This window comes from Arachis ipaensis, chromosome B10 (assembly GCF_059453495.1).
Source record: "Arachis ipaensis isolate K30076 ecotype BB chromosome B10, ASM5945349v1, whole genome shotgun sequence".
NCBI classification, from domain to species: Eukaryota; Viridiplantae; Streptophyta; class Magnoliopsida; order Fabales; family Fabaceae; genus Arachis; species Arachis ipaensis.
The window spans coordinates 136643109-136659158 of NC_142435.1; the positions used below are offsets into that span (position 1 = coordinate 136643109).

The window sequence follows — 16050 nt, forward strand, 5'->3', positions numbered from 1 at the left end:
GTGCATTATAAGTAGAATATTTTGACTTTTAATGTTACAATTCTCGCATTTTGCCAGAGTTTTGCAATTATTTTATTATTTTCGGTCCATGTCTCAATTATTTTTAAATCAGGCAAGTATAACATGTATTTCTTTCATCAGTGTTCTACAACATCTATATTTTACTGTAGCATTAACATGGTAAAATAGAAAGAAGTGAAAGCAACATTTGGCAGCATTCATTCCAGGCAAAATAAGGAATGTCAAGGTACAGTATTGTTGACCCCAAAAAGAAAATAGATTACATCATTGCAATGGTATTTGCCAAATCAAACGAAATATGCATGGTTATGTGCAGTAGAACTACATGCTGCTAAGGAAAATGCAACCCGCTTTCAAGCAATGGCTTATACAACATTAAAGCAGCAACACAATAACGAACCAGATCAGACCCACTTGTCAGTTGTCACCTAAAGTTGAAACTGAAGCCTAAAATGACAAATTCTCTATAGTTAAATGACATGTTTAAATTACTCCCACTCAGCTATCAAGATTCTAGATACAAGTATATATAACCTACACACCAAGGATGCAAGTGCGACATGGAAGGTTACTATGCTTAAGGCTAATTTTCAACAGGTGATGAAATTATTACAGCAATGCTCTGTATAGTACAGCAAAAACAATATTTACAGTGTGCCGCTTCTACCAAGTTTCACTACGATATTTTTTGGTCTCCAAGAAAACACCATGAGTATTTCCAGCTAGCACAGCATCTGTAACGATGTGTCATCAGCAGCCTGTCCTATTGTGCACGTCCTTCTCCACGGGGCATTTTCTTGGAACCAGCTGCAACAAAATTTGATTTGACAAATCAAACAAATAAAAAAATGGTAGAGGATTGTCTAGTTATAATCTACGTAATTGGCACACATCAATAAAGTACTATTGTTATAATAATCAACAAAATAAAGGCTGCTTCATATGGCTGTGTGTTTGATTGATCAAGACACCTCATATAACTAGTGAACTTAGTTTGCTTGGTAAGCTTATTACAACTAAAAGTTGACAGTTATCATATGGATGGAAACTGAATCTACTGAATATGCATATCCAAAGAATTGTCACATGGACCAAGAATAGTTCCTACTACCAGGTTGACAATTGCAAGCAACACTAAGACGAGGGACAAATAATAAACTTGCTAACTGACTATCCATTCATAAAGTGTCCACAGCTTAGCTTAAATCAAAATGTACCAGATCGCAAGCCATCAAATTCCTTCATCCAGTCCAACAAATGAAAACTAAACAATACTTGTATTAACACGAGGAATTGTTCTCACGCTCAAGAAAAAAGATTCTCTCCATCCAAAATAATAATAATAATAATAATCAATAAATAAATAAAATTAAACTATTATGCCAAAGATATATCACAGAGCTGCATCCAAAATTGGAATAAGCCACAAAGAAAAATATGAGGAAGTACCGTCCACAAACTTATGATGAGAACCTTTGCAAACATGTTAAGCATTCTAATTCTACATGATCTTTATTACAAACAAAGCTTGATTAAAAGGTGAATATTTTAAAAATCCCAATATTTAAAATCATGGTAAAGCTTGGGGAAATGTGAGTTGACTTCCTAAAAATATGGAATGGAGATATTAAAGATAAAAGAGAAAGAAAGCATACCGTCTTCAACATCCTTGAGCTGGTAATAGTGAGGAGCTATCTCCACCAACCACTCTGGCTTTAATTCAGTGACCTGCAATTTGAGCATCATGTATCAGCTAATGACAAAAATCCAATCAATGATGTCATAAAACATAACTCATTTGAACGTTAATAATACCTGTCTCATATATTCTTTGGTTGTAAGCACTAGTTCATGATATACAACCCATCTTGGAAGAACCTATGAAATGCAAACAAAAAACAACTTAGATATTTGTAACAAGCACACCAATCCCTACTTCATTTGGGTGTTAAGGTGAATGCAAATACATGCAACATAAAGTTTTTAGATTGCTTTTAAGTTGCCTGAAATCAGGTATCAATTGATGTCTTCTATAATTTAACAGTTAAAACATAGCCCAAAATACATGTGCCATAGTGACAAGGAAGCCAAAACAATACAGTGCAACATATGGTTATTTAATGCATCACATGAGAAAATGCAAACCAAAAGGAGTATACTCTTCTGGATTACTCCACATGTTTAAAATGACTAACACTGCTTAAGACTTGGTCATCAATTAGAGTCTTAAAAGATATGCTATGCATTTCTTCCTTGTGAGTAATTATAGTGCTTTTGGGTACTAAAAACCATGAATTTTCTTCCAAGCAAAGTTCTTTTCCCTATGAACCTTCGACGTCACCTCTCCATTGTACCATAGGATTCTGTTGGTTCTATTTTTATGAATTTTGGGACTGGACCCAGGATGGATTGATTAATGAGTATGGAAAGTTTTGATTTTGTGATCAAGATCTAGGTGGTGTCAATTGTCAAATCTGGAAATATCTGTTCTGTTGCCCTCAACGTTATTTCTTGTTATTTGTTGATTCCGTGGATCATGTCATAGCTCATTTGCGGCAATCTTAGTTTTCGCTCACATTGTATAAATATAAAGCATTGTGGCAAGTTTCTAGCAGTTCCAAGATCTTGGCCCACTATAGGGAAACCACAACTGTTTGGTCCAATGCCAATTTACTATTTAATCATGACCATTCTGACGACGGTTTACATTGGCTGTGATTCCCACAAGCACTTTGATTTTAGTTTTAGCGGATCTTGTAACTTTCCTGTTTGTCTATGCTTCAAATGCATTTGCTGAACTTGAAAGAATTTCTGATGAAAGACCATACCAAAATATGGGTGTGTTTGTACGACTATTGTTATTTTTTATTTTTACACAACCAGTATTTTTCTTTTAACTGAAAAAATCAGTTTTCACATATTTATATAAATTTTTATAAAATAACAAAAATTAAAACGATAAGGTTTTAGCTTTTTTGGAAAATCTTAACAAACTAGCTTTTCAAATAATAGCACCCTATATTGCCTTGCCACTAATGTTTTATGGTGTGTGTATAATTTCTCATTGTTAAGGGTCCATTTGTTATATAGCTAAAGGTTAGTATTTAGTTAAGTATAACTTAGCAAGCGTTCGAAATGGAGTTGCACAATGCCATATGGATAACATGAGCGGCATAAGAAACATAGGATTAGAAAAAAGATAGTCATTAATTATATGACGGTAAGTTTTTGAATAATTAGAAATGGGGAAGGCAGCAGCACACTAAAACCACAGATGACACTAGCGAGACATCAGAAATGCAAAAACACCAAAATACCTGTGCCAGCCCCGAACTAGGATGTATGTTAACAGTCTGTGGATGTTTAACAGTTCGATATGATCCATTCTTTTGCAGTCGTGCAGAATGTGGGAAAAATCCTGCATTGGTTAAACAGTGAATGCAGTAGATTGAGTGAGGATTGCCAATACAAGTAATTATTTATTTTACTAAGTTTACCAGATGTTATGGATTTCTTGATGGCATCCAAATCGCTAGAATTTGACGTTAGTTCAATCTCAACCCGCTCTAGAAGACCTGCGAGTTGATCACGGACATCCCTAGCCCGTTTCATACTCCTTACCTGAAGATCAAAGTTACAAAGATTAAAAAGTTATAAGAAATATATTCTACAAAGACCAGCACATCTGAGTACCAAAGTATGAATATGTTTTGAAAAAAGTCATTAAGAAGGGAGAAAAGAATACTGACATAATGAATTATTTTCCCACAACTTTCACTATCACCTTAAAAGATGATATCATTATTCAAATAATCAATTTATTCAACTATGCACAGCTATGTGTAACTGAATACTACTTTCTAGTTTGCTAAATACTGATGTAGCATAGATTAGTTTCTAGAAAAAGAATAGCACCTGTATATAATTTTCATAGCACCATTGTGTTGAATAGTTGGTCTCCTTCCATGAGTTGTAGACCTGAATGATACAAAATTAAATAACAAGGTTCCACAACAATCTGCAATAAGTAAACATATCAATGATAGACTGTAAACACCAACTTCAAATAGGTTCTCAAATAATAGTAATCAAGCCATGTTGGACATCAATTTATAAGGGCAAGTGTGCTTACCCCTTAAGTTTGTGTTATGTGGGGCAAATTCAGAATCTAATTCACATCCATTTTTGCATTGCCCAATGACGGTTTTTATGGAACAATCTTAGGGTTTGGGGTTTAACTTCTATTGACTAAGTTTGGTGGATTTGGTAGTAGGGAAAGAAAGAGGCAAAATCTGTGACACTATGCAGTATAGGCCACTATTTGGAATATTTGTTGGAGCATAAAGCACGCACATGCACATTCAGTAACAAATTTTCTGTCAAGCATGTTTAGGGATATAGATTAGATGCCTAGCATCTATTTGGTGTAAATCATTCTTTTGCTTTGCTTCCCATCTTAATGCAATTTTTCTTTTATCCAACAAAACTAATAAAGCCATATCCCTATCCCGCAATTTGACTAAAAAAAAGTTCCAACCTAGATCAAAAGATAGACACACAATAAGCAAAGGTAACATGCAAGCTAGGGAAGTCATGTTCAAAACTAGAATAAAGTTACATGAAGGAAATGCAGCAGCATCATTCAAATGACATTGATATTTAATATAAATTTTCAGATTATTCATGTCATTACACATTCTTACAGAAACAATACCTGAATGGAGCTTATGTTGCAACATCACTTTTGACTTTATAAATATAATTCAAATATTCAAATTGGCATTGCAAGACACAAAGCAACTCAGTGCAGATCCAAACAAATGCAAGAGAAAAGGTCACATGAAACAGTGGCAATAATGCGGGAGAATAGGGTGGTAGAATCAGTAGGCTCAATGTGGGAGAATAGGGAATGCAAGTCATGTATGACAAGAAAAGTTAAAATCCAATTTCCGATGGCTTTCTGGATTGCTGGGAAATATTAAGTTTAACAGTGTCAATGCTCAATAGCCCATCAGAGTAGACTGGATGCCCTTTGTCTAAGCATTTAATGCATAAGGATATATAAGTTGAAATTATTGATGCAACCCAATCACCCCAATGATACCACATCTTCAAATCAACTTCACCTTATACCATCTGGGTAAATGAACCAGTTTTATCCCCTGCCTCAGCAAGTAGGCAATCAAATCAGCTAAGTTGTCTAATAATGTATTCATAGAGAGATTAATAGTGCCTAAATGTTCATGGAATGGAAGATGGAAACACAGATGGAAAACCAAACACAGAATATGTAGATATCAACAACAGTGCCTAACATTTAACTGAATGGGAAAACTAAACAGACAAGTAGATAACCAACAAAATATGCTAAAAAATAACAAAATTAAATTTAGAAGTAACTGAACCTTTAGCAATGCAATATGGTCTCCAACATTTCCAGTGTGAAAGTTCATCCTTGCATTGTCTGCATGGACTTGTTTATCCTTTGGACGATAAAAAATCGAGTTCCCAACAGAAAGCATAGCAGCAATAGAAATGATCTCATCTGAACACTTGTACTTTTCTGAAGCTACAATCATTTTTGACAACATAGGATCAACTGGGAACTCTGCCATCCGTCTTCCAACCTTTGTTAACTCACCCAGTTTATTTAGTGCACTTAATGCAAACAGAAGCTCTAGGGCTTTCAATAATGCCTCTGCAGGTGGAGGATCCATAAAGTCAAAGTGAAGCAAGTCATGAATACCAAGACTTTTCAAAGTCAACACTACATTTGCCAGGTTAGTCCGTTGTATTTCTGGAACAGTGTTATCATCTAGATCATTGTGAAAGTTATATGCAGTATACAATCGGAAGCACATCCCAGGTCCTGTTCTTCCAGAACGCCCAGCTCTTTGCATTGCTGAAGCTTTTGAGATGGGTGTTACCAATAAGGACTCCATTCCTGTTCTTGGATTATAACTTTTCATCTTACAGAATCCTGGATCAATGACATACTTGATCCCATCAATTGTCAACGATGTTTCAGCAATATTAGTTGCAAGGACAACCTTTCTTGCCCCTTCAGGTGTGGGTTCAAATATTTTAGCCTGTAGCTCAGTTGGTAGGTTGGCATATATAGGGCATATTATTAACTCGGCAATTTTTGTGCCCAAGCCTCTAGTTCGATGCTTTAAGATTTCTTCAGCAGTTTCAATTTCTTCTTGACCAGTAAGGAACACCAAGATATCACCAGGAGGTTGAGTGACATGGATTTGAAGTGATGTGACAATAGCTGCATCTAAATAGTCAGCTTCTGGTGCTTTTGTAAAGTTTATTTCAACAGGATACCGTCTCCCTGGAATTTTAAATATTGGAGCAGAATCAAAGTAGTCACTGAACTTCTCTGCATCTAGTGTAGCACTAGATATCAGCAACTTAAGATCAGGCCGGAAACGAGAAATATCCTGTCACAGTAACACACAATGTAAACACAGCAGGACATTATCATTAACATCTAAAGTAAGATAATTTATTCCCCCGAAAAGAACTTGCATATCAAACATGTCCAATCTTAGTAAAGACCATTCATTGATGAGATAAGAATCATAACACAACAACGTAGAACAAAACAAAACAAATAATCAACATCTCAACATCACATCAGAAACCGAGAAAAGTAATGAAAACAAAATTATGATCATCCTGCAGACTTGTTATGCCTATGCAGTATAGAGAACTTGTGCTTAACTGGACATAATACATGCTCTAACTGTCTTGAAGATACTGATAATTAAGGAAGCTCACCTTTACTAATCCAAACAAAATATCAGTTGAGAGTGTCCTTTCATGAGCCTCATCCACCATGACAACACTGCAAAATTGAAGAAAATAAGAATACTATAGCATCCAACTAAACCCTTAATACTCTCAATTCTCAAATATAAGCCCACCTGTAACTTGCCAGATCAGGTTCACCAAGGAATTCCCTCAACAACATTCCATCAGTCATATATTTCAGAATAGTCTTCTCCGATGTACAGTCCTCGAACCGGATAGAGTAACCAACCTTGAAAAATAAAACACTAAATGATATAACGAACATATGAAAGACTGAGGCAGTGAGGCTCAAAGAAAGGGATATATCCATAACTGAATTTCTTTGAAAAAAAGGCTCAAGTTTCCCATATTATTACATAGAGAGATCCATCTAAAATGTTAACAGCAAATAAGCTCTTCAATAATGATAACAATCCAAACAGATAATAATATAATAACAAAAAAATTATAAATTTTTCATTAAATAAACTATATATAGGAGATCTAGTGAGAAAAGTAATCCCACATAAGAGTGAGGAGTAAATCTAGATTGTTAGATATTGCATAAATGGTTTAGATTAAAACAGAGTCGTGACTTTTTAAAAACTTTAAAATCTGACCATCCATGTATGGGATATAAGACCCATATTTGCTGCTCTCACTCAACATATAAGACCACTTTTCTCACTAGATGCTTCCTATAGATATATAACGAAGCCAACCTCATGTCCTAGCTTAACACCCATTTCTTGAGAAACACGAGCAGCAACACTCATAGCTGCAACACGCCGTGGTTGGGTACATGCAATCTGTAGAAACAATAAGCAGCTTTAAATTTGCATTTGTTTTCAATAGCCAAGTAGGACATGTTGACATCAAAGGTAGAAGAGTTATAATCTGCAACTAAATGGCTATCATAATAAAATTCTTAGACCCACCATGGCAAAACATATACAGAGCTATTTGCTCAAAAGATAAAAAATAATGGTTTTTGAAAGAGACAGCACAAAAAATTAGAACACATGAAACATCAGCAAAGTAACATTTACTGAATGCACATTATAAAAGTTAACCTATCAATATCATAAAGCACATTAAAAGAAATAAACCACACCATTCCTTGCTTTGTGTAGCCAGCCTCATGAAGATATTGGGGAATCTGTGTGGTCTTTCCAGAACCAGTTTCTCCAACAATTACAAGCACCTGAGGAAAACAGTCAAGGTTAATTTGAATGAACATATAGTTGTGTGTGTGTGTGTGTATATATATATATATATATAAGAATAAAGCTAATAAGATGGCAATGAATGCAACTAAATGCCATAATGCAACAGTTTATTTGCAACAGAGGTGAAATTCACTCCTACAGAGTACAGAATACCAACAATCAGAAATAGTTAAATAAAAAAAATCAAGAGAAAATAGGGAAGAACACAGAAGCAGAGGGGGCAAAAACCATGCCTGATGATCACGCACGGCTTGGAGCAATTCGTCCCGATAAGGATAAATGGGCAACTTTTTCCTCTCCTCCTGAAAAAAGTGTAAAGAGCATGATGAGGCATTCTCTGTGGTCAGTCTAAGTAACTTCATCAGAAGATTCGAATCCTTTTTTTCTGCTTGACACACGTTTAAAATGGCAACGTAATAATCAACTTCATAACCAGTTTCTCCGCCAGTGTTAAAAAATAAATATGATTAGTCTAATAATATTATTCATAAATATAATAGCAACCCTAAATTCAGCTTCCATCTTACATCTTAGACTTTGGTGTCCACATCTAGTGGTTATCTTATTTTTATTGCCTCAAACAATCAATTCGATAGCCAGAAACAGTTGAGCGGTGTTGAACAAACATTTTTGTCAAACCACTCTTTTCAAACTTAAAAGCCTTTGTCTATTTTTAATGCTTGTTGCCTAAAAACTATTGCAAACATTAGCAGGAAAAGGTTCTGAGAAGCATTGAATTGCCAAACCACTCTCTCATAATGAAGTCATTGATGAATCATGAATGCTACCTGAAGTGCCTCTAAAGCTGACTTTGCTCTGGACTTTTCAAGTGAATCTTCCATTTCTTCATAATCAAACTGCAAAGAGAGACTTATGCCTCAATCACAGAATATCAACAAATTTAAAAAGTCATGAGCGAAGCTTAGTCATTGACATACATTATCTCCATCCATCACTGATGCCTTGATAAAATCAATCTGGTCCTCGAAAACAAACCTGAACATATAAATTTTATGGAAGTTTTTAATCAATAATCTTATATACATTCAAAGGAATAACGCAAGGAATATCCCTTGGAACCTATATAATATGGAACACTTACTGATAGTCATCGGCGGCTTGTTTTTTATTTTTTGAACCATACTTTAGCGTTGCCTTTCCTAAAAGATATTCAGAACCCAGGCGTATTATAATAATATAAGAAAAAATTTATCCAAAAAAATAATATGGAGAGAATGGATTTCTTTTTCCATTCTTTCTTATATATATATATATATTATCAAGAGTATAATAATATTGAAATATTACCGATTTGGTGTTCCTCCCATGCCTCTTGTTCAGCAAATGGGTTCATTTTCTCCTCAGCATTTGTATCCCTACAAAAAAACAATAAAACTTCATTAAAAAAGTAATTTTGGAATTCAAAACCATTCAATTAGATACAAATCAGAGGAAATAGATGATAACTATTTTCTAGTTAAAATGGCAACAGTGTATGTGTGCTTGTGTGGTCCCACTTTCTTTTGCTTTTTATAATTTATGGTAGTCTATCAGAGATCATGTAGAAACAGAAATACCTGTAACGTTGCATAGCCACAGAAAATCTCTTCTCCTGATTAACACCACCTTCCTGATCATAAGCTTCTGGCATCCTATACTGCAACTCCAGGAGAATAGGACAGTTTAGTATACAGATCACCTCAAAATATCTAACATCGCATGCCCAGATGCCAAAAGGAAAAAAATAAATAAATAGATAGCATATGTCCCTCTAATAATTTCCATTGCAAATTATTAGGTTTGCCCCGTATTGTGGGAAAAAAATTTTAGAAAAATGGCAGGAAGCAGTTTAACTCTTCAATAAGTTACTAAACTTCAACAATAATCAAATGTGAATGAATAAATAGACCTGGAGTGACACATATGGAAAGTTATTGATTACCTCATTGACATTGTCAGCCTCCTCTGACCGTTTCTTTACAAGTTCATATATTTCTTTCTTGTATCTGGAAGAGAAAATAAGAAATAAATAAATAAATAAAAACTTTTCCTAAATAAGAATAAAAGAATTACTTGTGATATTTGTGGTTGCAGTTTAGGGCCTCTCTACACACTGAACAATCCCCATATTGATAAAGAGCTCTAGCTACCGCATCTAAATGCAGTATACACAGACTCCCTAAAAAAACAGGTCAAACATGCTTTCTAATGAAATAGTAACATGAAGAGTTTGTTTCAAGCATATAATCAGTAGCTAATAGTATGGTTCTAGAGATGGATGATTCATTACGCTATAGCAAACCATAGGACATAGCATAGTGCAGTATTTCTTGAGGCACAAACATATAAAACAAGAATTTCAGACACCAAGAGATAATGCCAAATAGATTGTAATAATTCCTCTAGACAAAAGCAAAACAAAAACAAGTGTTACTTATAAAAAGTATAGCTTTTTCCTCTATACAGATCATGAGCTAATGCCAAACAGGTGAGGTCACATATTAAAGACCAATGTAAGCTTTTGTAAAGAGTACAGACAGAAGTAATAATAAAAGACGAGAAGCAAAAAGGGTAATAATATTATTTTTCTTTCTTTCATTGAGTGGCAAACAGAAACATTACCTAAGCTCACGATATTCTGCTTCGGTAAGCTTCACGCCCTCAAACAAATATTGTTCATCTTCTATATCATCTCTGCAAGTAACATGAAAATTATTAAAATCAAATAGAAATTAAAGAGAAAATAAACATTATAACTCAAAGAACAGCATAATAAAATAACCATGCTAATATTAGTCTATTGATAGAAAATAGATCTAACAAACAAACCGGAAAACAAATACCTCAGTTCTTCTAACTTCTTCTCCTCCCTTTTCTTCAAGTATTCTTGCCTTGAAACCTTTCTGGAACAAAAGTGAGAAAAGCAAGATGTGACATGACATTACATAACATACTGCTCACCTTAGGAAGCTAAGAAAGCAATTTACAACTACCATTTTTAAACAAGACAAAAGAATATGACAACACCAACCAAGACTTATTTCACTTAGTATGTTCAGCCACATCTAAAACATCAGTCTACATGGTTATCAGTTGTCCACCGCATAAAATCCCGAAGGAAGGGGGCAAAAAAATAAATAAATAGAAGTACTTTTCCTCAACCTCATTGTAACCAATACCAGTAATAACAGTTAAAAAATTAATTAAGAAGATAACAATGACAGATCTTGTTTGCACTTTCTATGGAGAAGAAAGATATTTGTATTTTATAGTAACAAATACAGCAAGTATAACAGAATCCTTTATATATATAAATAAGGTAACAAACCTCAAAGCTTGAATATCATCCTGCTCTTGTGCAGTAGATCTTCGAATTGCCTCTTCTGTAACATAAAAATCAAACACAAACGTACATGAAGTTTACATGGATAGTTGTCTGTAAGAATTTGTCTCTGTAAATCTAACAAGCAAGTAACCTCAAACAAGAAAAGCTTATACCTTCTTCCCTTCTTGTCAATTTTTGTTCAGTCAACTGTCAAACAAGAACACATTCAAATAATTAGAATAAAGCAACAAAAAACCAAAACATGGAAAAGGAAAGAAGAAACAAAAAGAAAAACTAATGCACTTGAAATGTTAGTATAGAAGCATCTATTTGTGCTTCTACATATAAGCAACATCAGTTCTTCAACAAATTATAGAATCTTATGAGCTGTAAAAAAAACAAGTTAATAAATTGATGAGAAATGAGTACGATCTAACAGGCACCCATGACCTAAAACCCCAGCCAAACCGACTGACATCAACAAAATACATAACTATGTATTGCAAAATAGTATCCATTCAAATTGTTGATGGTTCACACTCCATCTACTTCTAACTCTCCTTCCTTAGTCCTTATTCTTTTCAAAAAATTGTCTTCATTTTTATTTACTGACAAGGATATTCATCTTGCTACTGCTTTAGATCCTCATTTAAGCACGCTAAAATAAACAAAACAAAACAAAAAAGAAAGAAAAAAAACTCGGGTATAATAATACGTGATTAATATCAGGTATGTAGACCAAATCAATATGAATATTCATGGGTACCTTCCGGGTCCCTGCTGCATCTCTTTCTTTCAGATGTTGCTCTAGTTCCTCCTTCTCTCTTTGATCTTTTAATCTTTCTTCTTCTGACTGTTTGCAAAATTGGGAAGGAACCACGTCAAAAGAAGAAAATAAAACCTTAACGAAGCTGATGTAGTGAAGCATTATATTCTTGAAACCAGAAAGAAGGGAAGGAAATGCAAGGGAAAAGAACATTATGTCTCAAGAAATGGCACTCTTCTGCAGGATTAAAAATATAAAAAGAAAACAGAAAACAGAAAACAGAAAACGGAAAAGAATAAGATAAGTGCAATCTTCCTTTTATTTTTTTGCAGAAGAACACAAATCTTATTTAGTTCAAAATTATATAGATTGACACAAGATCGAAAAATACCACCTCTGATCCAGTATCTTCACCGGGAGAAGTTCGTCTCTTAACTTGTCTCTCCATTTCCTTTCTTGAAATTACCTGCAGGATTGCATTTGGTCAAAATAAGTCACCTGCTGTTAGAAGAGCCGTTGATCAGCAGCTTACCATGCCAGAAAATATGAAAGTGAATCTAATAGGTTATGAGCACTTTGCCTCATCATCTTCATCATCTTGATATTCAGTTTTCTTCCTGAAACGTTTGTTACGGCTATCAATCTTTTTAGACGTTGAAGTAGTAGCTTTGGAAGATTTATCTTCACCACCAACATAATCATCATCATCATCATCAGCCTTCAAAATGTCATAAGTCCTCTGCTTCCTTACTAACATTGCAGCTTCTCTCTCTTGTTTCTGATATTGCTGGTACATAATACAGGAGTATCAACAGAAAACAGAGATTATAAAAATATTACAAGAAAGAATTAGCTAGATAAACACACAAAGATGGCAGCATATGTTCACAGTGTAAATATACTTATGTATAAACTAACATTTAAACCAGAAGATTTACGAGGAACTCGAGAGAATATTTCATCAGCAAATGCATGAGTATCTGACGATGAGATCCCAAACTCCACTAGTTTACCCGCCAAATCTGCTGGTGAAGCAGCCTGCTTGGCTGCAATCCAGAAAAAGAATATCAAAATACTGAACATAAAAGTTCTATCATATATGTTCCAAAGTGACTATATAGAAATCCTTTAACTGTGAGAAAATGATATTAGATCAATTACATAATCCAATCATGTACTGTACAACTGTGGGCTGAGAATATCCAAGCAGTGACATCAACTTATCTGATACCCATGCCTTCAGACTGTCATCACTCCCCATTTTCACTGCACGAAATATATAAAATCATCATCCTAATGTATATGGATTGCAGGCCCAACAAGCATACTAGTGCTTACGGCATACCAATAAAGGGCTTATCCACCCAAATAAAATTCAATCAATAATTACAAATAGAAATAAAAAATTTGACAATATACATTCTCATCGCAATGGAACTAATGTCAACAATGTAAAAGAAAATGTGAGTATTAATGTTTTTCATAGAAAGCAATCCAACAAAATATTCTAATAAAATCTTAATATTCTTTAGTTAGAAAATAAAAAGTCAGAAAAGAGAACGACAATAAGACACAGAACAATATTATGAATGTAGGATAAATTAAAAACACTTTGTACTTTCTCTTCCTCATCTTCATGAACTTCTAAAACAATAACAAGCACAAAGCTAATGCCCCTACCCCCCCCCCCCAAAAAAAGAAAAAAAATCAATGCTATTGTTGGTAATAGTTGCCACTTGACAATCCCAACGTAGCAGCTGCAGAGAAGCCAATCCAAAGCCGCTCCAAAAGAACAGCGGATAGCAGGATGGCTGCTATTTGAATATGACCCCCTATTAAATGCAATTCTTATGTATCATCATAGTTATCAATTTAAAACAGTGGAGAGAGGAGCAGCTGACAATGGGAGGGCGAGGAATGGCAAGGAAACAAGGACAAATCCAAAAGACGCGAGCTTGGAAGTGGTTCAAGAAGACAAGGTGTGGCTACAAGGGATGGTGAAACCTCTCTATGCCTTCATATACAGTGATTTTATCGAACCCACGAATGGGGGGGGAGAAGGAGGAAGCACAAGGTACTACCTTGTGATTTTACTGTTTTTCCGTTTCGCAATATCTGATATGTGAAAGTATGCACATGAATTAAATGGACAAAACTGAAAAATAAACTTTATACACTCCTCAACTCCACTAAGATGGTTCATAAACCTTCCTATCCCACACTTTTCTATTCCATTCCACTAATAAACACTTCCTTCCATCATCTTTAAAACTCTCAAACATATCCTAACTACAATATGTTGCACCTTTATTTGGGTTTTGAAATCTGAAAGGCAAATGAGAGCATTCCTAGATGTATGAATTGTGCCCCTTTTTCCCCTTGCCTTGACGCAACTACTATCTTTGTAAGTTTTACCATGAAAGAAGTACGAATGTTCAAAAAAAAGAAACTATACATAGTTATACAGAATCGAACTCATTCATTATCAATTACCAAATGCCATAATCCGTTCCATAGTCTAAAAGCGTGGAAAGAAAAAAACGCAAATAACATCAATCCAGTGCATAACAATACAAAATCATATTCCTAATTAAACTTAAGTCTCTAAGATTAAGTAAACAGAGGAGCAGCAGCTCCAATGAGATTTAAAAATAACGAGAGATGCCAAAAGAAGAAATGAATAAAAAACACAGGAGAAAGAGATAAAAAGAGAAACGTACACAAATGCAGAGAAGGAAAAAGAACCGAAGAGAGAGGAATGGAAGAAGATGAAGACGAACCTAACGGTGGTTTGGAGCTGCGCTTGTCCGTCAGAAGTAGCCGCAGCCGGAAGCTCCGCCGCCGGTCAGACAGAGAGAAGAGGAGAGAAGCGATTGAGAGAGTTAGGAGCGGGAGGAAACAAGTACGGAAAAAGACGAAGGGGAAGCAAAGACAAAAACCCTCGATGATACAAAATACAGGGGAAGTATAAAATTACATTTATGCCCTTCTGGGTGAAACAAAAACATTACTCTTTTTTGGAAAGGGTTTAAGGTTTATAACAAAATGGCCATGGAATTTAGGAAACCAAGTCCAGGCCCAAGAACTATTTTTTTTCTTATAAAAAATTTTTTAAACAAATTGCTCCAAAGACAATAAGACTTTTAACACAAAAAAATATTTTTTTTAATCATTGATCTTTATTTCTGTAAGATTAGTTATTCTCTCTATTAATATTTTTTTTTTGTTAACGGAACAAGCTTACATAGCGTGTTAACTGCTGATTTGTTCATTAAGTACTAATTAGGATTGACAGATTTTTTTGTTGGAAACATCGTTGTTTTTCTGGAGGTAATTGTTAGGAGCCATTTAGGGTTATATATTTTTGGTTGCTTTTTCGTATACATTGACTAAATTTATATTGTAAAACTAAAAAATATTGGTAATTTTTATTTTTTTAAATATAAAAGTTGAACAAAAAGAATATTTTTAATCTTTTTACTATTACTTAGAAAAATTGTTAAGATATTATATTATGGTGAAAACTCAGGTGAAGTCGACTTCACGTGGAGTTGATATCTAAGAACCGTTAGATAAAAATTTAGTCAAATCAGTCAAATCATCTAAAGGCTCTCAGATATTAACTTCACGTGAAGTCGACTGCACTTGAGTTTTCACCTTATATTATTAAGATTATGTTAAGTCTTAAGTACACTGAATTTAAATTAAACCATCATAATCCACAAAAATTTATTATTATTAAAAGAAGTACATATTTAATTTTATAATAGATAATAAATGAAAAAGTTGACACAATATTTTATCTAAAATAGATACAATAAATAAAACTACTTATGTCAATTAACCAAGTAAATATAACATCAAAAATTTAAAGTTCAACATTTTGGAATAATTAGAAACAAATAGATAAG

At 34.1% G+C, this 16050-nt stretch overlaps 1 protein-coding gene across 4 annotated transcripts; it reads right to left on the reverse strand.

Annotated features, from left to right (window-relative positions):
* Positions 1-196: 196 nt before the first annotated feature.
* LOC107622500 (pre-mRNA-splicing factor ATP-dependent RNA helicase DEAH1) lies at positions 197-15090 on the reverse strand. Of its 4 annotated transcripts, none has more exons than XM_088483745.1 (28): positions 14920-15090; positions 13301-13405; positions 13058-13185; positions 12672-12926; positions 12534-12605; positions 12140-12226; positions 11547-11580; positions 11377-11431; positions 10892-10951; positions 10671-10742; positions 9991-10054; positions 9626-9705; positions 9357-9424; positions 9151-9208; positions 8987-9044; positions 8837-8905; positions 8282-8350; positions 7934-8023; positions 7542-7628; positions 6954-7069; positions 6808-6874; positions 5427-6467; positions 3937-3999; positions 3519-3642; positions 3339-3439; positions 1837-1899; positions 1677-1749; positions 197-828 (listed from the first exon to the last, which is right to left on the reverse strand). In XM_088483745.1, exons 4-28 carry the CDS (start codon positions 12672-12674, stop codon positions 785-787), a joined length of 2718 nt encoding a protein of 905 aa, XP_088339871.1. In that variant the 5' UTR covers positions 12675-12926; positions 13058-13185; positions 13301-13405; positions 14920-15090; the 3' UTR covers positions 197-784. The 4 variants fall into 4 exon arrangements, with proteins under 4 accessions (XP_088339871.1, XP_088339862.1, XP_088339859.1 ...); XM_088483736.1 differs by having other exon boundaries at positions 12720-12926; positions 14920-15084; XM_088483733.1 differs by having other exon boundaries at positions 12531-12605; positions 12720-12926; positions 14920-15060.
* Positions 15091-16050: the final 960 nt, after the last annotated feature.